The sequence below is a fragment of the Syngnathus leptorhynchus genome, chromosome 11 (genome assembly GCF_054491065.1).
Source record: "Syngnathus leptorhynchus isolate UIUO chromosome 11, UIUO_Slep, whole genome shotgun sequence".
NCBI classification, from domain to species: Eukaryota; Metazoa; Chordata; class Actinopteri; order Syngnathiformes; family Syngnathidae; genus Syngnathus; species Syngnathus leptorhynchus.
The window spans coordinates 10,354,777-10,381,866 of record NC_141205.1 but is presented as its reverse complement, the minus strand read 5'-3'; the positions used below and the strand labels follow the sequence as shown (position 1 = coordinate 10,381,866).

The following is a 27,090-nucleotide window of genomic DNA, read 5'->3' as shown; positions in this document are numbered from 1 at the left end:
TTCCATTCAGGGATGGCATCTCCCGCGTCGCAACGATCGGGGTACACCCGCCAAAGGGAAACATTCAAACATGTTTTCTCTAGAAACGTTTTGTTGCGTCCATAAACTCTGGAAGTTCCCACATCTTACAACACTCCCCCTTGAGCAAAAAGGTCATATTGATCCATGTACAGTATTATTATTACATACGTGGACTGAATGATGATTATTTCTTATACTTTCATGATGTGTTGGTAGCACCGCTGCCTCAGTCTCGACATAAATATTTTATATCAACATTAGCTCCATTGGAAAAAGTAATTCTATCAGTTTTTCAAAGCTGCTGTAGCAGAGCTATTAAGCCATCCTGCTCTATGATCTTAGATCATAACTACAAATTTGACTACATTTCTTTGATGCACCATACAGAGAAATATATATTTTTTTTCGGATATGAGAGAATCTTTCTTTGATTGGTCTGAATCGTGCTTCAATGCCGGCGTTGAGAACATTAATGCTGAAGTTGATACGTGTAGTTGACGTCTTAAGACACGCACGTAAGAAAACTAAGCAAGGCTTGAATACGGGGAAAAAGGCTCAAATACTTTTGGTTGAAGATAGCAACTTTGGCCCAAAAGGCTATTTGCAATTATTTTTTGCCTCTTAAGTAGTCTTTCTTTTGAAAGTTTGAGAAACACTGATCTTAGGCCATCTACTGTATTGTCATTGATGATGATCCATTATCAAAAGGCAAGTTTGCTTTGACGGAGTTTATACTAATGAGACACAGAGGACCCAAGCAGCTTCAATGCAGTGCTTCACTGGGCTTACAAATTAGTTCACCATTAAAAACAACCAAAGCCGTCACTCTTGGGTTGTGCATTTTTTTAATTGGTTTTCCATCTTCATTTCTGATCATTTCATCACCAATGTGCAGGTTTGAGGTCACAGAGCAAGTTTAGAGGCACATCCAGAGCTTTTCAGCCTTTCCACTGATCCAAACTGATCCCTTTCTTCAAACCCAGTCTTCAAAAGCGTAAGCATTGCCTGGCTCGTTTTGGTTTTTCTCCTCCACAAGACTCAATTTTCCGAGTAAACGCAAAGCCTATGACTGGCCTAGAGTTTTTCCGTATTTAGAGTACCGTTTGTTGCGAGGGTTTTTCCTCCACCTGCTCCACACAGACGACACGATCTGTAAAAATCAGCATGTGTGTTTATATCTTAGTTACTTCACTACATGAGCTTTGGGAAATTCCCGTTAACATTTCTTTTTCTTACTTTTCTCTTTCACATTTTCCTCTGCCGAATCCTTTCTTCTCAGTTGAGTCATTTGGCTGCCTAATGATGGGTCGAGCAGGGTAAACATGACTGAGACTCAGCCAGCCTGCAGTCAGTGTCACTTCTAATCTGAAGCCCGGGCGAGATGAGTGTGCACCGAGGCTGTAGCACTGGCCCGCTTAATAGTGTGCAAAGGCGGAGGTGGGGAAAAAAGAAATGGGCAGGATGATAACTATCTTACGATGCTATAAAATCTCAAAAGCGACGTGAGGCCGTTCCGTCAAAATAGTCCCCCCCCCCCCCCGTTACAGGAGAGCTTGTGCTCTCCATGGGTGCATTTTCTCTGGAGGGCAACAAAGAGACAATAGTCAATACTCTCACAAATGGTGAACAATATATAATAGTGTATAGTGAAGCTTTCTAAGACAAACGCCTCATCAGTCATGTGGGCATCCGTCCACCTGATGAACTGGGGGACGCTTATTTCGCAACCTCCAAACCGCTACAGACTGAGACTTTAATGAGGACACAGTTCCACTAACAGACCACCATTTACTAAACAGATAAGGAGAATTACAGAGAGGGACAGTATGTGAGACAATTATTATGATTATTTTATAGCACTTGACTTCAGAAAATTCAAATGTATGTAAATATTTCTTGTACTCTTTGTTTTACTACTGTCATTATTGGTTGGCAAAGGCGTACAGAACATTGACTGTTTTCTGTCTTTGGGCAAAAAACTAATCAATGGGAGAGGGAAATAATGACAAGGCAAGGTTTGTTCATGAATTTCAAGCGAACTATCTCAGTCTAAGATGACTCGAGACAGCAATCCGACAGATCCGATGCGCGTTCCTTTCATACGCCAGAGATCGGTAGACGCCACTTACACGCTCTGGCGGTGGCTGAAATGATTGCATGAAATGTTTGACTTGTCTTGTTATGATGACAAAGGAAGGGGGGGGGGGGCTCCCGGGTGTCAGCGTGCAATCGATCAAGACATTCAGTTCAGCTCTCCAGTGTAGTATTTGGGTGGTCTCGTATAGTAAACCTTTACTTCCCATAAGTCTGTCGGTGTGTGAAAACGCTGCCTTTGTGCCATTACACTCAAATATTTTATTAGCTTGTTAACGAACTGCAAAAGACGTGTTTAACACGTATGAAATGACTTAAAAGGCCCCTGTCTAATTTCTAACCCCCTAAAATGCTGCTCGGTTAAAAAAATTAAAAAAATGTTTCAAAAGAGTGTGTGTGTGCCCGGGTGTGTTTATGAGAAAAACATGCAGTAAAATGCTCCATTTGAACAAAAGAACAAAACCACAAAACACACACACACACTTTGAGTGCAGCTTAGCCCGGACCAGGCAGCACCAGGCACACGATCCACGTGATCCCTTTTAGGCCACCGGGTACAGATGCGAACTAGACATTAAATATGACTCAACATGAGAAAGACATTTCCTGACAAATATCTCCAAACAAGCTTTTCACAGTCTCCTCGCTTTCATCATGCTGCTGACCTTAAATCAAACGTTCTAATTCACTTATTGGTTATGTATGAAAATCATAATTTGATAACTGCTTCATTGTCCTCTACGAATAGCAGCATAGTTCCAATACAAATACTCATTCATCTGGCACAATCATCAATAAAAGCGGAAACACAGATAAAAAAAATAAATAAATACAATGAAGTACACACACAACAAATTAAATTGCACAAGCGCAACTAATTGCAGCCATGGGCAAAGCGTGTGGTTAGCGAAACGGGACTACACAATCATTTAACACAGCAAAAATTAAAATAGGAGCGAGTATAACCTACTCCTCATTAAAAATATACATCGAATTGCCCAGAGGTGTTTGACCATAGTGGAGGTCTTTGTGGAGGCCCTTTACTGATGTGACGATGCTCTTCTTTATATTCGTTGAATCTACTTATTTAAGGCACTTAAGATCCATAGTCATAAATGTACTGAAAGAAATATTACACGGGGTGGTTAGCGCGCTCGCCTCAAAGTTTAGAAGGTGCATCTGGTCTTCCTGTGTGGAGTTTGCATGTTCTCCCCATGCCTGTGTAGGTTTTCTCTGGGTGCTCTGGTTTCCTCCCATATTCCAAAGACATGCACGGTTGGCCAATTAACCAATCATACCTATAGACTAGTATGATTGTGAACGCGACCTGGAACTCCACAAAGTCAGCTGGGTTAGGTTTCAGCGAGACCTCGACCCCCGTGAGGATAAGCATCTTGGAAGATGAAGGAACGAAGATTACATGTTCTTACATATATTTCAGTGTAATCCCTGATATCCACACGATAGTGTCAACAATAAAAATCAAACAACCAGTCCAATGAAAGACCATTTGGAAAAGAAGGCATTGTAAATTTAAGATGTCAGGTTCCATTTCACCCACCCTGTCTTTCACCTCTATGCGTGACAATGCAATGACTCAGCAATCAATTTCACACTCAATCAATTCTTAACGATTATGCCCACCCCAAACGTTGAGTGCGAAACTTCACACCCCCAACCCGACAATCCTGCATTCACGCAGATTTTGCCCCAGCTCGCTTGGTGTTCCAAGCGGCGGGTTGCCAACAAAACAACACCATCACCTCCATTGCATGCCTGAGGTGTTTTATTGAGACCAGTAACTAAAGGCAAATAAAACGGTGGAGAGAGGTGCCACTGACTACCTGGGCAACACTTTGTCTTCAAAGTTCAATGACTTCGTTGCCATGGACATCAAGAGAGAATTCTGTGTGAAGAGAGACGGGAGCCTGCTCAGCTTCCCCAAACAATGTGAGGAAAAAACCTTGACAATGCCCGACTCCCTCAGTCAAACACCTTCCTGAACAAGCCCTGAGATCACTTCCTGTTCAACAGAGCCTCCTAGTCAATGATTGGCTGAGCTCCTCCCATGCAGTTCCTGTGTCAGTGAATCGAAAAATACAACAAATGTGCTGAAGCTCTACATGAGGACATACGTAGACATATGACACATGGACATTAGCGATCATCCTTTAGGACAGCAGGGTGGTGAAGCCAAGGCTGGTGGATTTATTCACCCAGCAGGTAGTCCACTAGTACATCCTAACCACAGGGGAGGCCAGGCGCTGATCACCTCGAGTCCATATGCGACCAAATGCCTCAGATTCTACAACACTCCTTGTTTGTTTTATCTGGCCACAAATCCAAAACTTACATCAATTTTATGACTTGATCCCACAGGAAGAAGTACAACCTACACACCACTAAATCAACGTGAGCGGAACAAGCACAGAGCTTTAGGAAACCGCGTCCACAAATAGCCATGGAAATGGAGTGGAGGAGTTCGGGAACCTCGGTGTAGCCCCAATAGCTGACCCCAAGAGTCGCCCATCGCTCTCTCAAGGCGGCAGATAAGCCAGACGATCAAAACAGTGATCTAGTGTAATCGCTTTTTCCGCAGTAAGCAAGCGAACCGGTTTCGGGCACGGCTAAGTGAAGACGTCTTAATCGGCAGGAGGTCAAGGAGCGGCTTTACAAAAGTGAGGATGGGACTTCTGTGAGGAATGACCACATTTATTACAGAAGCTGGAGGTCAAAGCCAGTGTTTTGCTTTGATTACGGCTGCATGGCTATCAATATTTAATGGGACACGGTCTAATCAGAGAACGGCTGAATAATGAGATATGAGTTAGGGTTAAAGTACTTGACGGAGGCAGCGGAGCAGTGAGGACAGCTTAGAGGAATCTCTTTTTGCTGATGCACAGCCACACGCTTTAACCTTTTCAAATGTGAGATGAAATGCTGCTTGTATAACGAAAACATTTTCTTGAGCGTTTCAGCGGAAGAAAAGGCAACGCCCTTGCTCAGCAGGAACTCATCTTGGACTCCGACCAATAACGTGAGCTTGCGGGTCATCAATGATGATTGATGACACCGCTGGCCAGAATGGAGACTTGAACTTCCTTTCTGTCATTGTGAAAACAGCAAAATTTAGATCCACTTCACGAAAACTAATACGTGACAATAGACATCATTGATCTAAAAATGTTTTGAATGAGCTATACTTCGTTATCATTGTCTCATGAGCAGATGGTTTGTCTCCGAATGCCAGAGCTGATGGAACTCATTAAAAAAAAGTTGCCGTCCATATTTATTGCATTCTTTGATAACCACTCGTGCAACCCTACGCGAATGATCTCAGAGGAGATTTTTAAATCGTGAGGCAGGCATGTACCTAAATTGAGCTCATGACAGAAATATGGATGGACATGTAACCACAAGATTTTGACCACAATAAAAATGATGAGGACAGTTTAGATAAGCTAATGGTTGTTGTGTTTCTTCTTCTTCTACTACGATTACATTTTGCCCTGTGACACCAATACTGCCTCTCGCAAGTCAGTCTACTACGACAGACATCTGGTTTTGAGGGGGGGGGGGGGGAAACTTGCGACTGTTGCTGCAGATGTGTCTTGATGTCGGTCATCTGAGAGCAGCAAAAACACAAAATAATTCCTCACATTCGGCGGGAAAATGTTTTCAGATGTTAAAAATGCTTACGAGTGTATCCTGCTTTAGTTTGCATCTAAGGTTTAATACCCAGTTTAGGATCAATATATGTTTTTTTTTGTTGTTTTTTTTAAAGGCAATTGGTCCAGTTTGTATCAGCCTAAAAACTTTTTCCGCTGTATGTCTAGATGTGATTTTTAAGCCATGATAGAAAACACCAACGGTTAGTTTCCCAACATTTCGGATATACCAAAACTGGAATGTTTGACAAACAGGTCTGTATGCAGCAGATAGACACATACACACATGAATACATGTTGACAAGAGCGTCTCTGTAATCAGCAGCTGGTGAGGAACAGCAGCCGAAAGAGCTCGGGACCGCTCGGGACCGCTCGGCACATCAAACATTTAAAGGCCGTCGTCGCCTCAGCAGCACCCACCAGCACAAGTAAGACAAACAGAGCCAATGATGTTTCCATTAGTGCGTGTGTGTGTGTGTGTGTATTGTGCGAGTGTTCTGGAAGGCAAGACCAACAGAGGAAAGTGAGGCTACCTCCAAATGGAGCAGTCGTGATCGGTCACAGTATGTTTGATTAATAAGACCAGCATGCAGTTAATCAATAGCCATTCTAATTGACACATTAACAAGTCCATCCAGTCACACTGATCAATGAGTCAAGGCAGAGCTAATCATTTTGAAACGGGGTGGGTAACCTTTGGCTTGCGGGCCATATAAGGCCCGCAAAAGCATTTAATTGTAATTCATGACCAAAGTCTTCCTAATTTCGAACCTTTTTTCAACTGTTGTTTTTAATGTCGTGTGAATTTCATGTTTAAGTTGTATTTTCTACAAAAACAAAATCATGAAATGTTTCTCTCCGTATATGGTGACTCAAAATGAGTTTCACTTTTCGAATCTTCTTTTTCAGTTGCCAGTCGAAATGATTGGGCGAGTCAGTTATGATTTGTGAGTTTTCCATCAAACTGCATCATACATAATCATAACTCATCGCCAGCACTTAGCCGATGTATGGTGCAAATTCCCACGGGAAACAAAATGAAAAATGACCTGAAATGAATGAGAAATAAGCTGTATGCATCAATTTAAACATGAGCTGATATCTGTTTTCTGTAGCGCTTGTTCTCATTAGGCTCTCAGATGAGCTGGAGCTGATCCCAATGAACTTTTGGCAAGCAAGGCGAGGTACCGTCCAGAGTCGTCACCAAGGCACGCATCAGTGGACAATTTCAGAGTCCTCAATGCCTGCCACCTTGGCGAGGAATGCTAGGTACACCCTGGACTGGTCACCGGTCAATCACAGAGCACATATATATATATATATATATATAGATAGATAGATAGATAGATAGATAGATAGATAGATAGATAGATAGATAGATAGATAGATAGATAGATAGATAGATAGATAGATAGATAGATAGATAGATAGATAGATAGATAGATAGATAGATAGATAGATAGATAGATAGATAGAAAACCAACTATTGATACTCACCTATGCATGTACAATTCAATAGTTTTTAATTGTCGTCAACGTTTTGCAGAGTCCACCCTGGACTGGTCGCCAACCAGTGAGAAAGGCGCATAATATTGACAAAAATGGGAATTTAGTCTTAATAACTGCAAATTTCAGAGACTCAGTTTTGCACTCATGCACAATTTAGAGTTTTCACAGAACCTGCTTGTAGAATGTTGGAAGAAGCTGCAGCAAATTATATAGACTAAAAATGGAAAAATGAATCAACACGCCCGCCCAAAATAAAAAATAAAGTGCTGCACATAAGTTAAAAAGTGCTCAAATGCAGCCATCGGTGTCCCAACAGTGGCAGATGTCCTAGATGTGTACCGTAATAGCAGTGTAACAACCCACCGGGAAAGGATGTCGAAGCCTGCCCCGCTAATCTCCGCCTGCCCCCGCGGTTTACTGCAGCCGAGGCTGCCGGCCACGTTCATCCAGGGTTCGGTACACCTCTGGAAGCCGCAAAAAAAAGTGAGCTAACTAGCAAAAAGTGGCCCGAAAAGAAGACGAATTGAGAGGAAGAAAAAAAAAAAAAAAGAGTCCCGAAGAGTGAGGCATGTCTCCCCCTCGAAAAGGAAATCCCTTGTCGGCCACTTCTGCAACACGTCCGGCTCGTCGCCACTCACCTCTGCCCGGGGACAGGCACTCCAATGCGGGGAGAACGGCGGGTGAAAGATCGCTGATTATCCGGCTCGCTTAAACTTGTCCCGTTATAGAGGAGATTCGCCGATCTTCTTAGCTATGCAGTGGATGCGTGTTCGTGTGTTTGAAAAGTCAGTGTGCGTGTATGTGTGCGTGTAGTTGGTCTTCTGGAGGGCGGGGCTAAGAGGAGGAGGATGGAGGCGCAGTGTGAGGCAGGGGGTGCAACTGAGGAGCCCCCACCCACCACCACCAGTTGAGCAGAAAAATGAATAGTTCCAGTAAGAGCTTTTTCTCAGAGGCTTCTTCCTTAAAAAACGTCATTATTATTCGGTTTTTTTTTTATTCTCTTCAATTCATTGGTTCATTTTGGCCTCCAGTACCAGGGAATAAAAACTATAAATTGGCAGTGGCTTGTCTGTTACAAAGAGTTTTTTGTCTCGTGTTATCTGTTTTGTAATGGGAATTCATCGACTTGCATTTTTTGGGTAAATTTGTTGCAACGGGTAAAAAAAAAAAAACAGAATTGGCCCCACTGACCTTAAAACTAGTGTTGTGAGAATGTGGGTCAAGCCATAATGCTTGACAAAGTACGGTACTCGTTCGTACCCTCCCCACCGCTCGCTCTCCCTTTAGCCCCAATCTTTCTGGTGCCGAGCTTCAAGATTTGACTTGCTACATATTTTATGGATTTACACCCATGCAACCTCCCTTGCCCCACTTCTTTTCGGACCAAAACCAGGGCTGTTGAGTCAGTTGAGAGAAGCACAAATAGATTAGATTCCTACAAACCGGTTAGAAAATAATCGATACTCTGTCTTCTCGTTTTTTTCAGGATTCTTGGATCATAAATCCGCTAGGCATGCCTCTCTCCGTTGAGCCGGCGTCTCCTTTTTTTTAAATCTATCTTTGTCTCGGATAAGCGCCAACAGCGCTTCGTCTGTCTCTCCACAGTCAACTCCCACCATTAAGATATTAGCACGTCAACAATGATGGAGTATGCCCCCATCATCAAGTGCTTACTTTGTTTTGTAATCACTCTGGCTTTTATTTATCACTTTGCCTATTGTGTTCGAGTGTACGGCATTGACAGACGGGATGGTCGCCACCGCCACAAGTCACTAACAAGATACTCATTCAATACATGCAAATGATGATTGCATGCCAGAAATGACTGATCATTTAGTAATTAACTTATAGCTAGATAATTAGATGCTTGTGAATTTGATCTATCAAAAGTACTCGTACTACTCAGAACACGGTACATTGGTATCGGTCACTACTAACAAATTTAATACTCGTATTGACATCGGTCTGAGAAAAAGTGGTATCGAACAAAACGAATATAATTTCTCCTTTCCCCTTTTCAAGGCAATTTCTGCTCTAACATAAATGTTTGAACCATCATAGCAAAATGATCCCTCCTGGCAGAACACTGACGAGAAACATATTTTTCATTATCATCCATCTTAAGGCAGATGTTGTTGAAAATCAATATTATCAGTAATTCTTCCTCACCATCCCAGACTAATTGCATATATTGAGAAATGTGTTCTTATGTGATTGGGATTTTTACCCTGACAAAAACAAATCATCCCTGTTTTGTTTTTTTATTGATAGTGGCGTCATTGCAATGTTTTAACAATATTTTCATATTATTGTTAAGAACATCAACATGGGGTGATTAAATATGGTTACTTGTCAAAGTGTCTCGTCAACGTGGATAGTTCGTGCATAAATGAGTCTGTGTGATTGAGTGAGTCTTAGAAATGCAAATGAGACAGATGCAAATGACAGTTCACTGAAATAAGACAATTAAAAGCACTTTAAGCACCACGTACGGCCCCCGACAGACAAGACAAGAACTTGGATGGAATAATTGCATTTATATCTTAAGTACTCTTCTTCTGTCAGGTGATGGACAGTTTTGCACAAAAAAGCAAAGTGATGCCTCACATGCACTGCATTTAACCCAACTTTTTCCATTTCTCGCTTCAAGACACGTCTGCGGTGCGAGTCTTCTTTATGAGCTCATAAAAAGCTTGTGATGTCTGAGCTCAGATGCAAGTTGCACATTTTGCACTTTGATAAAAAAAGCTCAAGTACACTTGCACTGAAATTTGGGGTTTGCCTGTCTCTCTCTCTCTTTCTCGCTCTCCCTCCCTCCCTCCCTCCCTCCCTCCTTACTTGTTTCTGTGAGGAATAACACCTGGCTTCTAAAGTAAGGCCTGGAGGTCTGAACCTTCTTTCAGAGGATTTGACACTAAAACCAATCATTGAGTGCCTTATTTCTTTTGCATTGGCAGAAATATCAATAGCATCTCTATTCTCTCCCAGAGCTTCTTTTTCTCCTCGTCTCGCGTTATAAACCACCGACTTAATGGAGGAACACTGGAGAAAGATACTGTTCCTCCTTTCATACTTGATTTCCTTTCCAAGTGCCTCCAAAAATTGTTAACACCAATTAGTGTGTAAATGTGAAACACCGTAATAAATAGTGAATATTTTAATTATTTTCACTCACATTTCTCAATACTCACTGCAGCAATTCTACATAAAAAAAAAAAAAAAAAAAGTAGGCGTATGAATCTGAAAGGTCAGAGCTCCTTATAGTGGCCACATTGGGCAATTGCAATTTTGGGGGGCGTAAAATATGTCAAAATGTGATGGGGGGAAAAAAATCATAACTATATTACAGTAGTGAAATGAAAAGGATTGTCAACTCTATTGAAGTGTTGATTAGAAAGGAGGATTATTTGAAGTGTAATGCAGCCATGTAGACACTGAGTGGTGCTGCTGATGTGGGTAGGGCAAAGAACCATACCTGGTAATTTGTGGAAACGGCCACCACACACCATAAAACCCAATGATATCGCTATATTATTCTTGTAAATATAATTATGACTTTGAATAAATTGTGAAAATGAATGTTCAAAGCCAAGTCAGCAGAATTTCAGATTGGACATGAAGCTGTGTGGATAGTGTGTGAATACAAATGTCAAATGTTGGGTGGCTCCATAAAACGGACTCGTATAAGAACGTAATTAAAACTCGTTTTAATTCCCTCCTCGGTCGTCACAGCAACCCGTGCTACTGCGCTCGCTGGGCAGCAATGTGAAGCTGGCCCCTTCAAATGATGCCTAATCCCAAAGCAGGATATTTGAAAGCAGAGGTTAAAAATAGAAATGGCTTGTATAGGCCCTTTTGTCTGTGCGTTTATGTAATCATCAGTTCTGCTAAAGCTTTCCTCTTTGTGAACCAACACGAGATTAATCCGACGCTAATCAAGTATTTGCTTACAAATGTGATTAGAATTTGTTTTTTCTTGAAGACATTACGTCTTACTTCACAGTATTCACCGTTTCAAGTTTTTGACTGTTACATCGAGAATAACCACACCTTATTTTTTTGTCTTGTTGAAATTAGCCCATTTTCAGAAAAAAATGCTTTTCATTACCCTGAAAATCATCTTACCTATTGGCTTTCTTATATTACAAGTTTGGAAGAAATTTCACATGACATTACGCGAGATGATGATCCAGATTTCGGGAATGTGGCCAAAAGAGAAACCCAACAATGTGTCGCTGACATGATTATAATTATTACTAAGTAAAAGTGATTTTTTTGTGTGGTGTTGTGATTTTTCTTCTTCAACCAAGTCACCATTTCATTAATAGCATTGAATTGTTTTTGGTTAGCTTGGAGCCAGGAGAGTGAGCAACAGATGCCAGGCCCTTCTCCCAGCTTCTCCTAAAGCAGCTGAAGGCCTTAAGGAATTTAGCTATCCTGCTTAAAGCACACATGTCACAAGGTAAACCCGCCGGCATACAATCCCGTCATCAACATTGCTCAGAATACAAAACGGAAAAACGGGGCTTTCATTTTAAGGACTTCCAAAAGCAGAAAATCATCCTGTCAACTTTGTCACCCGGTTTGATGTCAGTATTGTTCATACTAAACGATGTGGGAAAATAGATTTTTTTTTTTTTAAACATGCAAAGTGACAGTGGGTTTTGTTTTTCGACTGCTCAGAAGGTGTAAAATTTTCAGCTTGACTACCTCTTTCAAATTGCCCGCTCAACTTAGTAACCTCATTCCGTGTCAGTACCATTAATAAATGTGGCTTATTTAGAAAGAGGATTCTATCGCCATGGTAACAGAGCAGCCAGACGAGTGGATATTAGCCCTTGCGAAGGGTCCCTGAGATGAAACAATAGCAGGAAGAGCGTGGGCTGCTTTAAGACCCTCTGAGCCCTCCGCTGCTCTCTCTTCATCGCGTATGTCTGGAATGAAGCGGGCGAGCTGAGAGGAGGGCAATGAAAACAAAAACAGGATGTCAGAGAGAATATATCGGAGCACATTCTCCACCTTGACTGTGCTCAAGCAGACGCGATTCGCTTAACAGGCCTTTATAAGCATGTCAGGAATGAACTCTGACTGACGTTGTCAACATTCGTCATGAAAGCAAAAGATTCATTTGATCACGGCAGTACAGATGTCATTATTACAAATTAGGTTTAATGAGTGCGGAATATTGTCATTACAGATGTTTGATTTCTGGTGATTTTATTTTCAATCTAACGTTGAGCATTCCTATTGAATTTTTTCTTTCATGTTTAATATGTAAATAGGCCAGGTGGGGGGATAAGTGTGACCATGTCAGCTACCAGGTGAGGAGTGGTGGTGGAGTAAAGTCTCATTAGCATCACCTCACCATCATCAGGGAGGACAGCAGAGTGACTGATCCCCACTCGTGCCATCTGTTGATCCCCAAAGCAAACGTCCGCACGGAGAAAGAGTTGAGCTTTCACACGCTTGAGATGGAGTCGCTGCTGATTCTTCAGGTAAGGAATCCTTTTCCGTCAGTTTACCTTTGCTAGTTTTCAAGCGAGTCTACTTTGGCTCGGATAGGCTACATTTTATGAGTGTGAAACGTTTCAGCCTTGACACATTTAGATAATATGACAGTTGGAATGAGAATGATGATAACAGGAAACACCATGGCATAACTGTGTTCTGTTGCTGGATGATGTCCCAGCCCTTCAGCTCCCTTTTTTGCCTATGTAAGGTTGTGCAGGTGAGGCGCAAGGCGTGGCAAAATATCTGCGGCTTGTAAAAACATACCTTATGTCAAAGTTCCCAACTGAAATAAATCACTTCTTCAATGTATAAATATACATTTGCGCGATTGACTCTGCCATTGCCCCATCACTAATATATAATAAATCTCTCGGCATGTTTACTCGGCTAGATACTTGGCTCATTTTATGTGATCTAACTGTGGTGGAAAGTTATTGCGTGTTGCTATTCATCAAGCGAGCGTTCACCAATGCGTCTCGTTCACAGGTTCTTGTCTGCCCAGTGGCTTTTGTTTCGAATACACAGCGATGATTAAAGCTTTGCCCGACTCGTTCTCCGAACCAGTCGAGCGTCACTGTAATGAATTAATGAGCCGCTGTAAATGATGTCTTTGATAGTAGGTGAGAACGCCCATGTTCCTGTTTTTCAAATGGAAAGCATTTATTTTCCGTATGAATGCATCTTGTCTTTACTTCCTTGAGCAATCCCCGAAACACAATTTCAAGTTTCCTACTAACTGGGAAAAGTGTCGAGTCATGAAATAACCCAGTCAAATATTTGGCATTATCTGCCACTGTTTATTGTCTTTAGCCACCGCTCTTATCCTCCTCTGTCACCATGTCACTCTTATCCATTTCCCCGACTCTTCTCCTGCTTTGCACGGTGTGCTCCACTTTCCTGTCGCCGCCCACATCCTTGACCCCGCGTGGCCCGTTTGCAAAGATGTGGACGAACGGGGCACGAGGCTGATCTGGCCGTCACATGCCGTCCGCGGGCTCACGCACAAACGTGCCGTGACCTCCTGGAGCACTCTCTCCTCCTGTCGTGAGCTAAGCTTGTTTGTCAGAGAAGGCGAGTAAGGTCTCGGCTTAAGGGGGAGGGGGGGCTTGTCTTATCAGGTATGCCCTCACCGAGCAAGAACGGATACATTGTTTTTGACACGTCAAGGTCTTGCCAAACAGAAAGCTGCGTGGAAATTCACGATGGAAAATGGTTGTTGGGTACAGTGGTGAAAAGTTTACACACAGTGCTGATGAAGAAAGCTAAATCCTCAAGCAGATTCTCATGTTTGCAGTAATCTGTGTTGATCTGGTTAGACACAACGTCCAGGAGGCGACTGGGAAAATCACCAGCGGTTCTGTTCTTAGCCCGATGACCCTCCCATCCGACTAATTAACACAGTTTTGAGGTTCGGGATTTGAATTTTAGGTTGTGCCTTCCCGTGCCTGGTCAAAGGTCTGAGGTACTCTGGCTTCCTTACAAATCACCAAAACATGCGTGCTATCTTAATTGAAGACTAAATATTGCATAAATGTGTATGGTGGTTTGTCGATAATGCCATCAACTGGCGACCAATATTATTGATGACGTCATGCATTATGCGTCTGCGACCTCCCGTGATTTTTTTTTCCTCCCCCAAACAACAGTGTTATTTATATCCCTGAGCTGCTTGCATGCTTTTGCATTTCTTAACTAACACGCCGCGTTTCAAAGTTCAATCCACACTTTTAATCTTTTCCAAAGGTCTTGACAGAGATTTAGATTATTTTGGGTAGTACAATTGTAGCAGAATTATTGTGTTCAATTTTCGACGCCGTAGTGATTCTATTGTCACTGTGAAACCAGACAAGGACAGTTAGTAAATTAAAAAAAAAAAAACATTAAAATATAATTATATAAAAATATATCTTTTTAATTCAATATAGGGCATATTAATCCATTTAACACAAAACAAAAATAGTATTTAATTTTTTTCTTTGGGCCAACATTTTTTATTTTCTGTCCACCTGTGTTGTTAATAAGTGACATCATCACCATAAGGACAAAAGAGCAGAGATCAAGTTTCACATAAGTCCTAGGAGTCTCAACACATCAGTGTCCAGTAAACCATTCAATATAATAAGTGAACTTGTTGCCGCCGAAACCAAACAACAAAACTTTATCCGTCCGGCTGGCCGGGACGGGACGGGACAGTGGTGCAGCTGTCCATTGAAGCAGTCTGCACCTCACGCAGACCCCCTTCCTTCCACAGGATGCCACGTAATACACGCGCGTGGAAGCACCCGGGCCCTCCTTGTTCTAGCGATGTGTTTGCTCACTGAAGCGAGTGCAAGGAAACAGTTTGCTGCTTCCTCCGGTTTGGTGGGGGGACCATCAGCGGGATGCCGTGGGGGAGAGGAGCCTCGGTGGCCCTGCTCTCGGCCCGAGGCATCGGGCGGGCTAAGGCCAGGTAGGATCGGACTCTGTGGTCCTAGTATTAAACTTGAAGATTTGGGGAGAAGCGAGTGAGTGGATGCATGTTTTCAGTATCAATCTCCAAATCCTTGTCAAGCATGCGTGAGTGGCTCGTTCCATTCTGTAAAGGTTAAGGAGCTTGCAGTGGAGTTCTTCCACAAGGATTAAACCTGGTCTTGCTTTCGACATGAGCACCTTTTCTTTTTTTCCAGCGGATTACTTTATTCCTTGACAGAGCCAAGCCGGGGTTACTTTGTGTTATTAGTGCTATCGAGTCAACTCCATCGGCTATAAAGAAAAGAAAAACACTTTTGACATTTTGTTCATTGTTTTCTGCGCATAGCTGTAGTTTTCTGTTTGAGGCAATTCAAATCAGAATAATACCAAATGATGGGACATTTTCACTACTCGCTGTTGTTGGCAATCCAAAATAATGTATGACAGGTTCCAAAGACAATTATTAGCTAGTTCTGCAAAAACATTAGACAGGAAGGGCTCAATACCACAAAGAAGGAAGTTTTTTTTGGCGAATATGTAGGGAGCGCTTCCACAAAGTGTAAAAAGTCAGATTTTTGCCTAACATTATTATTATTTTTTTGTAAACTAAGCATATTTGTACATTCTATGTTTGAGTTCAAATCTCTTAGTCTACATTCATGCAAAAGCTGCACTGCAGATTTCAGTGGAATACATCACAATGCTGGGATTGTTTATTTGTCTTGTGTTGCGCCACACTCAACCACGTCATACAGAAATCATGTCGAGATGAAAATCACCAATTTCACAAGCGGACAATTTTATACTGCTTTTCTCTCGTTCAAGCGTATGTAGTGTTGTTATTTTATTATTATTTTATTAATTTACACATTTGGCAGATGATTTGCTAAATGTTTGCCAATTCCTGACAAACCTGTCACGCTTGAGTAACGTGCAGAACCTTTTCGCCTCACTTTTTTGCCTTACAAACTCAGGTATGCATCCTAGAAACTAAGTCATCAGGTATGTCATTGTTAAGCAATGAACACCCACACGCTCGCTTTGATTCACTTAAAACAGACTCAATTGTGTTAACAAGGCTCGTTTTTTTTTTAAATTAATCTGTCATTAAAATACAAAGAAAGCTAAGGCTCATTATTGGACGCTAAGGTAACAAAGGCACCAAAAAACATGTTCCCCAGGATTGAGCAGTAGAAAACTCCAATTACAATCTGCCTTAGTTTATTTTCATTAAAAGGTCGATTCTTTCACAATTATCTTGTGTTGCCGAGCAGGGGCGTGTCACCTTTGTTAGGTCAGGTGAGAACCATACTTTCACATTCAAGGCGTCGCCCCTCCCATACGGCATTCTAGCAGTGTTCTAACCTCAGTTCACAAAAGTCTTCCCAGACCTTCCTGTTGCCGTCCAGGATAGCAACTCAAACACCGTCAAATGTTGTGTTCTTTAACCGGACTCCTTAATTCCTGGATTCTTTTGGCGCCGTAAACATGGGAGGCAGGGAGGAGGTCATGGTGACCATGGTACAAGAGCCCACCATGCAGTTTTCACGCCGGAAACCGATGAGGGTCAAAATAAAGACACACAAAGTACACAATAAGAAATCCAGGTAGGAACCCTGCAAAAGTCAAGTCGAAACTTTTCTTGCATCATCCAACTTGTGTTCTATGAGCATAAATAACACTTTCCTTGCATTGATTGAATTACAACTTGATTACTTTGTGTCTTTTGAACAGTGGGTTGGAAAGGGTATAAATCACTTCATGTTATTTGTTACAGCACCTCTTTTTTTTTTTTTTCTAAACAGTTAACACGTAGCAGATGAGCCAGCTTTGCTTAATCAGCAGAAAATGAGTACTTGAGCACTTTCTTCCCAAAGCAAATTACACTTCTAAAAAATTCGCACGTTAAATCTAAAAGCGCTCACATTCCGAGCATTCCACTCTGACAAATGACAACATTTTGTGCAGCAGATGAGGCAAATGGGTTGATTAATCAGCAGGAAATAGGCAATTGAGCACTTGCAAAAAAAATGGGTGAGCAGTGAGGCGGTTAATGAGAAAAGCTCATTGTTGCTCTCGCCTGTGCTGGTTTTTTTTTTTTTTCCAACTATTTCTTTGTCTTCCTTGTTCCTGTGTGCTTTTTTAAAAAAAGTCAATCAATAACTTGGTGTACTTTTGATCTGACAATCAGGCCTTCATCTCACTTGCCTTTGTTTTTTGGTATTAGAGCTTGTCTTTGTTTTGATAGGCTTGTGAAGAAAATTGCGGCCACAGCTGCATTATGTTTCCCTGCTCGTGATTGGCGATTTGGTCTGTGCTTTTTTGGAATGTGACTGAACCACACAGGCGTGGTGACTCATCTGGTCACATCCTGTCTCTGCCTTATTTGTCTGTCATGCTTCTGGCAGCTCTCCAAAAAAAAAAAAAAAATCAACATGTGCATAGTGGTGTTTTTGTTTGGTTTTGTTTAATTCCTAAAAAGTGAATTTGATATTTTTGTAAGCCACTGTAACATGCGTAATTTTATGATTAACGCTGGGCTCATGTACAGGAAACTAAAACAAACAAAAAAAAGACAAATGTATATATTAATTGAAAATGAATGATTGAATGTGTACACAGAAATACACGCATTTTTTTTTTTTTACTTGCATTTGCATCACAAAACATTTCTGGAGTGATGCCCAAAAGTGATATGACTCACCTTATTGAAGTTTTGCATGTGACCATAAAAAGACTTTGTAATGTGTTGTCTCAGATGAAAATTATACCCAAGCATTCAGTTCTGAAAGAATGCAAACATATTGTTCTTAAAAGTTAAATACAACTGAACATCACTAAACAAATGAAATAAGAAATATTTTATTTATTAATATTTTTATATTAATTCAACAGCGTGGGAGTTAGTTACGTCCTTACAGTGACATCTAGTGGTGGCCAAGCTACCTTTGGCAAGAACAATAGACACCCGCCCTCCCCTTCGCCTTCTCCTCTCCATCTCTCCATCCCGCTTCTTTTGTCTCTCCATCTTCGTGCCGGCTCCTCTGTCCGTCTTCCCCGCCCCACCCTCGCAGTCTTCGCCCCTCGCCTCCAGCGTCCTTTTGTTTGCATGCACGCCTGTGATTTCTTCCCGTGTGTGTATGTCTGCGCCAGAGATCCAAGCCCCACCGAGATGAACGCGGAGCCCTGGGCCAGCCCGCGGGACCGAGCTGCCGCTGAGCACAGCGCACACACGCCGCTGCCCTCGCCGCCCTCCCAGGACCAGCATCCTGACCAACACTGCCTGAAATCCTTCTGGGAAGAAGAAGTGGAGAACATCCGACTGGGAGGTGGCCTCGCGGAGCCCGATACCACCCGCAGGGATTCCCGACAATCGGAAGGTAAAAGTGGTCATTGGAGTAGCTTTTTTGCTTTCTCACTGCTCAAATGATGCTTTTGCCATGGCAACATATCAGGTTTCAGAGGAGAACACATTACCATGACGACACGAGGGCTGATTAGTATTGACGTCAATTTCATTGTGTTCACCCAATGATCTGAGTGCCCTTTAATCAGCTCCTATTGTTGTGATAATGGAGCTCTTTGTTGGCTTTAAGTCATCAATTGGGGATTTAAAAAAAGAAAGAAAAAAAGTCCTCATGAAGCTTTAAGATGCCACACGCAGCATGGTCACATGACTGCCTTTGTGTAAAAGCTTTAAAGGCCGACAATACCTTTACGGTTTTATTCAAAACAGTGACGCCACACGTGCATTCTTACAGAAAGGAGCTTGGTCAGAAGGTATTTGTGTCCTCCGACCTGCTAATGTTAGCTCATGCTGTATTGTATTAGCATGCAAATGAAGCAATATCATTCAAACCTATACTTGCTTGGTCAGTTGAATATTTCCCAAATCATTTTTTAGCTAGTATGTTCCTCTCGGGGTCATATATGCACATAGTTACTGCACCCCTGATGTTTTGGAAATATCCAATGTGTCCATGTCAGACGGGGAACAAGAAGAGTGGTGGCTGAACGATGCCGGTCTATCCCCCCTCATCAGCGAGGACAGCGCGGATTTGGACGGCGGGCTTCTGTCCACGCTAACGCCGACGCAGTCCGAGGCAGTCCAGCGCAGAGTTAATACCTACACCATGTCCCTGCGTAAGAGGAACAAACCGGCTCCGCGCCACGTACGCGACATCTTCGACACGCCTGTCCATCAGGTGAGCTTCACGCACGTCCTAAGGAAGCTTTTTCCACAGCACACTTTCTGTATTTCCTAATAAATCGTTTGCTCCAGCAGGGATTTTCCGAGTCTCAGCATAGCGAGGAACTGACCCAGAACACGAGGGCATCAGTCTCCAAATTCTCACGTTCAGGTAAGGCCTTGACAAAGAAAAGTCGTCAGTCAGTTGTGGTAGCGCATACGTTCATTTGTATGTGTGAATGTTCCTCATCCAGCTCCCAGGGAGTTGTTCTACACCGACGTGGCTTATTGCGAACAGGCCTCCGCGGGCTTGTTAAATGCGGCCCAAATGTCTCCCAACAATATCCAGCAGAGGAAGGACGACGCAACCTTACCTGTAAGCATCCGAGCCTTTGACGCTGGCTCGTATCGACGACAATGTCCGCCTTCTCCCACACTGTATACGTTTGGCCACATTCCAAGGTCATATTTTCACCCAACCATCAACTATTTCTTTGTCTTCCTTGTTCCTCTTCCATACAATTGTCTCGCCGCCAATCCCCCACCAGCGGGTAGTCTGTCCCAAGTGCCGCCTGGGGGTCACTCGAATTCAAGACCTGTCTCACGCTGACATGAAGAAAGTGCGTCAGTTGGCTCTCATCGATATGACGGCGCTGTGCGACCTCATCGGGCTGGAGGTGAAGCGGCACAAGACGGCCAAGAGGAAAATGTCAGGTATGGTGCCTCACATGCACACACACAGAAAACAGGTGGAAGATATAAATAGGTGAGAAATAGTTTCCATGGTTTGTTTGTCAGGCTGCCAACACAACTAGGGCAGGACAACATAGTTTTTCAGCTTCCTGCATAGTGACTCCAACCATCATTGTATATAGTATGTAAACAAGCCTTCACATAAGAATTTGAATGATAAGCTACTGTTGATAGAATTTGACTTGATGGAATTAAAACGAATGAGGACATAAACATGTCGTCTCAGAGAGCCCGTTGTTTGGCGTGCCGCTGGCTACGTTGCTGGAGAACGACCAGAAAGTCAAGATGGCGACAACCACTCCTCTCTTCCTGCAGGAGGTAAGACAGCACGTGTACGCTTTGAGCTGAGCTGTTTTTAGACTCTTTTCAGTCCTCTTTCATTTTTTTGGATGTACAGATTTATTATCCAAAATAATTTGTAGGTGTTATTGTAAGGTACAATCTTTAAAAAAAAAAAATGACCATGCTGTGTAATTGCAATGGCAGGTAGTGCTGGTGTGTTATTAACAAGGGAAGGGCACTTTGGAGGAATTCAGATCCAATCATAATTTGGGCAGCAGAGGTGAATTAAACGTACTGTACCTTGTAATCAGCAACGCTCCAAATACTTTTTGTGAAATTTGCTTTTTGGAATTTGAGGGTTGAAATAGATTTGCCTCTGCAGGACAAATTATTGTTTGTACCTTTTCTAGTGTTTTAGTAATACATCTATTTGAAACAAGCCAACATCAAAAGTCACAAAGTCTTGTGTGCCGTGCCAATTTCCAGCTAAAAATACCATGTCTTCTTTTTTTCCTCTTAATTATGCCTCACCTTTTTTGGGGTTGGTTTTGTAAGACAACACCCTGAATGCAACAGCAGTCTTGAGCAAAGGTGACTTTGTCTGTTCAGATCAAATCATTTCTACTCGCTCGTCTCTTGTCAGATATTAACGTTCCTGGAGAAGAGGGGAGTGGATTCCGAGGGGATCCTGCGGGTTCCAGGATCAATGTCCAGAATCAAGGTATTCAATGACAGTAGCCAAAAGCCAAACCAAAACACTCTTGAAAATATTCTCAAATTATGTTTTCTGCCCTCAGTTGCTGCAACAGAACCTGGAGGCCAACTTTTATACAGGCCAGGTCAAATGGGAGGAAGTGAGTCCCAACGACGCCGCCGCGCTTCTGAAGAAATTCATCCGAGAGCTCCCCGCTCCTCTGCTCACCGCCGAGTACCTCAACACCTTTAGCGCTGTCAGAGGTCAGTAGGTGACACTTTCCATTTTCACATCCTCGGTGTTTAATAAAACACGGATCAATGAGGATGGTCTGATTAATGGCTCACTGATGGTGAGGAAGTTGATGCGTGGTGGTGATAAACCACGTGAGCCAACGTAGACATAAGCTAATGGCCCCTGTCGCATCGTCATCCATCTTGGGACATCCTATTACACCTCTGCGAGCACAGAGGAAATGAGTGTCTTCAGACTGTCTCACCTTTGCTTTGTGCCTCTACCAGACATCACCGAGTTCAAGCAGAAACTTCACGTGCTGAACCTCCTTATTCTGTTGCTGCCAGAAGCTAACAGGAACACTCTGAAGGTGCACGAGCGCACACACAAGCACTTGACTGCATATTTATTACATGGGACAGAAATATGAACACGCACGTTACATAGTGATAGTTGCCCATGTTTTTTTTTTTTTTTGCCAAGCCTCAGATTCCAGCGGTTGCCCGGCAACCGCTCTTGAAGCTTACAAATCACCTAATTGTGTGGTTGCACTTGAGTTTAATACCAAAATCACAAACAAGGCAAGGAAGCTTTTAGTAGTGAAAGTGGGCGGAGCACACACACACACACACACACACACTGGCAATGCCGGTTCCATCTTTTATCATGCTAATAGGCGGACATGTGGTAAACTCTCACCCTGAACCAAACACGGCACTTGTATAGCTAAATCTGCGAAGCGACTAAGTGGAGATTACCATCAGAGGATCAAAGAGGAGCATGTGATGCACCTGCAGAACATGAGAAGCTTCCCTCACCCTTCCACATTTGATTGTTTCGCCATCACTTTGCAGTTTAGACGTAAACTCCAACTTTGCAACCTCATGACTCCATTGCTCCTATTGGATGAAAATCGATTTTGTATTATTAAACGAGGTGCATTTGATGTGCATGTATTTTTTTGTCCGCTTGGGGTCGCTATACTCACATTCCTCCCTGAAGCAATGTACCCGTTGCAAGTGGACTCAGTCCCAGTACACAAAACAAAAATCTATCAAAGACATACTTGCTCAATTTTGGCATGTAATAACACCTTATTGGATGAGCTTGAACAGAAATTGCGACTTGATAAAATCCCGCTCAAATCTTCTGCAGTCCACGTCCACCTGAACAATTTATTGATGATGCTTCATTTGTGCCTTTCTGTGTGTTTCACTCAAGGCCTTGTTGGAGTTTCTCAGCAAGGTGGTGTCTCAAGAGAAGAAGAACAGGATGAACCTGTGGGCCGTAGCAACTATCATGGCTCCCAACCTGTTCATCCACAAGGCCGTGCCCAGCAGGCTGACCGAGGGGGCCGCCGGGAAAGGGCTGGTGGAGAAAGCCGCTGATGTCATGAGACTGCTCATCTGCTACCAGGACCTGCTTTGGACGGTGCGCGGCACCCGCTGCTTTTTCACCAAGTATATTTCGTGGATGTATGTTCTGAGCTCTGATGTCATGGCTCCGCACAGATTCCAATTTTTGTCATGAACCAAGTGCGCAAGCTGAACGAGAATAACAGCCGGCGCTACCACTTCAAGAACCTGCTGAGGAAGAGCCATACTGACAGCAAGGAAAAACCTGATAAAAATACCTCAGCGGTGAGCTTTCACAAATACACCGAACGGCGTTCGCAAATTGCCGATTCACCTATTTGCACATTTATTCATTCATTCATCCATCCATCCATTTTCTGTACCGCTTAGTCAACACGGGGGTCACGGGCGTGCTAGAGCCAATCCCAGCCGTCATCGGGCAGTAGGCGGGGGACATTTATTTATTTATTTATTCATTCATTCCAATGTGAGCCTACAATCCAAATTGAAAGAGCAGACCTGGTTCAAATTCGGTCCTGCTCCCTGCAGACACACCGTAGGGTGAAGATCTATGTCGGGGACAATGTGAGCGGCTCTATGGAGTTCCAGATCAACAAGGATTCGCAAGTGTCTGACCTGCTGACCCATTTTTACCAGCAGTTCATTCTCGGACCTGAAACTGGGAAGAGCCATTCCAGAAGGTACATTGCAAATCCTTGGCTTAAAAAAAAAAAAAAATCCTCAAAGGATTTTAGATTCATACACAGAATAATGGTCATGACTAGAATGGTGGAAAATGTCAATAAATGTCAATAAACCTGAGGGTCCACCAAAAAGACCATTCAGAGCTTTAAAGGTATAACAGAAACACGTTATTTTCTTAACAGGAATGGCTCTGTGCCCTACTCGTCGGACTGCGCCCTGTACGAAGTGGGAGGGAACATTGGTAAGCATTTGATGCCATCCGTCCTCTGCACCATTTGCACACCCTCTGAGTTGGCGGGCTCTTATGTAACCCAGCGTGCTCTCATCAAAACACACAAATGCTAACGCTGCACACACTCATGCACTCACAGATACTCACTTGACTGTGCCTCAGTTGCACATGTGATCTCAAAATGGCCGAAAGCTATTCTCCATCTGGGAAAACTGTAATTCGCCAACCTCGCCACTAGGCGGCACAATGACACTCTTAATGAATCAATTGCTTTCATCCATTCTGTATTGGAATGCAGTAATGTGGATGTGATTTTGGTCTGCTACCTTTAGGTGAGCACCGCTTGGACCCCGACACACATTTATTGGATTTGTACAACATTAACTCCGGAGGTGAGTGGGTCATCAAGATAAACCCCTACAGTGTATGGCTTCATCTCGATCGCCTACACCAATAAAAGCTTGTGAAAGGATGAATTCAAGAAGACAGAAGGAAGAGTCGGAGGCCATTTCATGGTGAGAGCAACACGGCAGAAGCATCCAGATGGAGGACAGATGAACACTCTGCCTTGAGCAAAATGGTCCAAAAAAAAATAATAATCCATGATCACCCTCTTCCCCTCCACTTCCATGCTTCTGCATCCCTCCTTCTCTTTTGGACGTGACTCATTATTTCCTGCTGAAGGACCTGCTGCTTCATTGACAGCAGCTAGAGAGAGCGAAAGAAGATCCCTGGGCAGTTTTGGTGCACCATCGTTTCTCTCCAGCAGTCATCGCCAGTCGAGAACGAGCAGATGGGCCCGCAGATCACCTCTGGCTATACACCCCCCCCACCCCCCCCCACCTCCCCTTCTGTCACCACCTGCCCCACCCCGCTCCATCGGCAGTCTGACACACACAAGCTTTTATGTATGCACTTTATTGCAAGAAAGTTGAAGTTCATCCCCGCTCAATGGTTCAGTCCCTTGCTCAAAGGGAAGAGAACAAGCAAATTGTCCTGATGTTTTTCACTGCATCGAAGCTACAATTTTTTTTTTTTTTTTTTTTATCCAATCCTCTAAAAGAAAAAAAATATATATATATTTTAGAGGTTGCCAACATGACCGACCAAAATTCACTCAGGATGGAAAAAATGGGCTAAAAAATCCCCAAAATTGGGTGAAAATGTCTCGGACGCTATTTCACTAATAGACATGAAATTGGATAGACATGCCTAACAAGCATTATTCATTCACCCTGTTGAGATTTTTTTTCAATTTTACATTTGTTCCGTCACGAGGAAACCCACAAAAAGTCTCAAGATCCCATGTCTTAAAAAATATATGGAAAAAGTCATTTTGGTTTGAAGCAACCATTTTAGGGTCACCATGGCCATGGGTTTTTCAACCACGAGGTTGTTTTCTTATTACTGCCTAATTTAAACCATGTGTACCAGACTGCCGAGTGAGACTAAATCAAAAAAAAGTTTGACACGCTAAAACACCAAACTCTTGGGTCATTTCCTCAGGTCCACAAATGTCTTAATATGTCAGTGAGTGCGCGATGAAGGTCTAGCCCTGAAGACATTCCCACTACAGACAGACTCCTCCATTTGGTGCCCTTACCAAATTTGTCGACCAGATCAAATGCTTCTGCTGACACCCTGCAAAAACTGACCAGAAGTGCATCTTAACCACTTGGACGTGTTGAATGATTTCCGTGGCAGAAAATGGACATCAATGAAATCAATTGGCTACATGCTCCCTCCCCTTTTGACAGTCCAGAACATTTCTCCTCCTTCTAGCCTGCCTCTTATTCCAGTGTGCCCTTTAAAAAAAAAAAAAGACTGTGATGCACTGATGGATATCTTATCAGAGCCGCCCTGTGCTCTCGTGGGACTTGCAAAGAACATCAATGGACTTCCTAACCTGTGTATTGAAAGGACATTTTTGAAGTCAAACGGTGTCACCTCCTCAAGGACACATGGTGAAGCTGGTCTTCATTTCTTTTTTTTTTTTTTAACTGGAGGAGGCGGGTTACTATGGGATTTTTATTGATATGAATGTGAAGGCATTGTCGTGTGTGTGTGTTTGTGATGCTTGCCATTCATTTACTTCACTTTTCCATGTAAATAGTTGTCACACTCTTACTACATTTTGCACCCAGGTGTGTGTGGCACCGCCATGTTGATGTGGCGCCGCCATTTTGTGGCTTTGGCGTTCACACCGGTGACATCCATCATGGCCCGGCTCGCCATCTCGCTGTCATCTGGACCGTAATGGGGCGTATTGGCTGCCGGGCGCATGCATCACAGACGTCGCCATCTCTCCGATAAAGGGGGAAGGCTAATAAATGGCTGTTATAAATTCAGGACTCCATGACAGCAGTGTGCACGTGTGTGTGTGTGTGCGTGCATGTGTGTGATGAGCTTCATCACACGGACACAGTTGAGCGAGCGCGTACAAAAGCGAGCTGATGGAGCGGGCCTTCTGCTGACAATCGAGAGAAGTAGGTCACCTCTGAGGCTGGCGTCCCACAGGGTCACACGCCAGGTCATCTTACGTCACGCCACGCCCTTTTGCTTGACGCTGCGTCTATTCGTACGCCACGCCCGTGTGTGCATACAGGGGGTTTTCGGTTTACGACGCTACCCGCATATAAGGTTCGGAAGTATTTGATTTTAATTTGATGGTTTTATATTTACGTCTAATATAAAATAATTGATTTGGTCAGTGTTTAATAGCCAAAAAAATGCTAACCCGCTATCAATAAACCGCCCTAGGTTTTTTTTCGCGTTTGTTTTATATCTATGACCTTCAATGTTTTTTTTAATACACATTTACTGTTATGACTTCACCATAATTGTCAGTGAAAGAAAAATTCAACATTTCCAACGATGAAGATGAGGTTTCCCAGTCCAATAACGTTTTATGGTTGTGCCTATTTATTTACTCTAATTAGAATTTTACAAATTGAGTTACATTACCGCCACAAGAATGCAACGCCGACGTAAATCGAGAACCCCTTTAAGGATATGTGTGAGTGTGCGCCATTTGAAAAACCTTCCGAATGTCTATTTATGACCCTGTGTGTGTTTTGAATACTAAAAAAATGGAATTAGTTTCTTTTTTTCTAGTCAATAAATGTGAATCTGATGTGCCCGGTCGTATGATGTATTTTTTCAATATGGCTTAATGGCAATGCACACAGAGAGATGGAATCAGCAAAGAAGAGGATTCATCAAGCGTATCTGCACGTCACACAGTCGCAGGTGAAGTGCGCCGCCTTTCTAATCAATACACAGATTAAGTGTGTGTGTGTGCGCGCGTGCACTCGTTTCTTGATGAATCACTGATGCGGCTCGTGGACAAACCACATTTTCTCCTAAATGCCTCATCAACTTTGATTATTGAA

At 43.0% G+C, this 27,090-nt stretch overlaps 2 protein-coding genes and 1 long non-coding RNA gene across 6 annotated transcripts in view; 2 read left to right on the top strand and 1 right to left on the bottom strand.

The window, feature by feature from the left end:
* The window catches only part of ppp1r16b (protein phosphatase 1, regulatory subunit 16B), a 34,961-nt gene extending 26,859 nt beyond the window's left edge, over positions 1–8,102 (bottom strand). Inside the window, exon 1 of the mRNA XM_085923789.1 lies at positions 7,931–8,102. The gene's annotated coding sequence lies outside the window, so the exon portion shown is untranslated. The remainder of the gene's footprint in view (positions 1–7,930) is intronic.
* LOC147049486 (uncharacterized) lies at positions 6,145–12,867 on the top strand. The gene is made up of 3 exons (XR_015067560.1): positions 6,145–6,211; positions 11,642–11,754; positions 12,575–12,867. It is a non-coding gene; the product is annotated as an uncharacterized LOC147049486 (long non-coding RNA).
* A 2,271-nt stretch (positions 12,868–15,138) lies between these two features.
* On the top strand, positions 15,139–26,835 carry arhgap40 (Rho GTPase activating protein 40). 4 transcript variants are annotated; one of them, XR_015067608.1, is made up of 16 exons: positions 16,180–16,861; positions 18,408–18,634; positions 19,242–19,459; positions 19,537–19,615; positions 19,698–19,819; positions 19,992–20,157; positions 20,423–20,514; positions 21,122–21,199; positions 21,276–21,435; positions 21,694–21,776; positions 22,628–22,837; positions 22,918–23,046; positions 23,311–23,462; positions 23,649–23,707; positions 24,031–24,213; positions 24,383–26,835. XR_015067608.1 is itself a non-coding variant. In XM_085924749.1 (15 exons), the coding sequence occupies exons 1-15, from the start codon at positions 15,185–15,187 to the stop codon at positions 24,153–24,155; spliced, it is 1,968 nt and encodes a 655-aa protein (XP_085780875.1). In that variant the 5' UTR covers positions 15,139–15,184; the 3' UTR covers positions 24,156–26,835. The 4 variants fall into 4 exon arrangements, 3 of the variants coding, with proteins under 3 accessions (XP_085780875.1, XP_085780873.1, XP_085780874.1); XM_085924749.1 differs by lacking the exon at positions 16,180–16,861 and adding an exon at positions 15,139–15,252 and having other exon boundaries at positions 24,031–26,835; XM_085924747.1 differs by having other exon boundaries at positions 24,031–26,835.
* Positions 26,836–27,090: the final 255 nt, after the last annotated feature.

Bases quoted from the DNA above. Each gene is read 5' to 3' on its own strand.
- arhgap40 (XM_085924747.1), top strand. From the start codon at position 16,743: ATGGGAGGCAGGGAGGAGGTCATGGTGACCATGGTACAAGAGCCCACC. The intron at 21,200-21,275 runs GTATTCAATGAC...TTCTGCCCTCAG, and splicing joins GATCAATGTCCAGAATCAAG to TTGCTGCAACAGAACCTGGA. The intron at 22,838-22,917 runs GTGCGCGGCACC...GGCTCCGCACAG, and splicing joins ACCAGGACCTGCTTTGGACG to ATTCCAATTTTTGTCATGAA.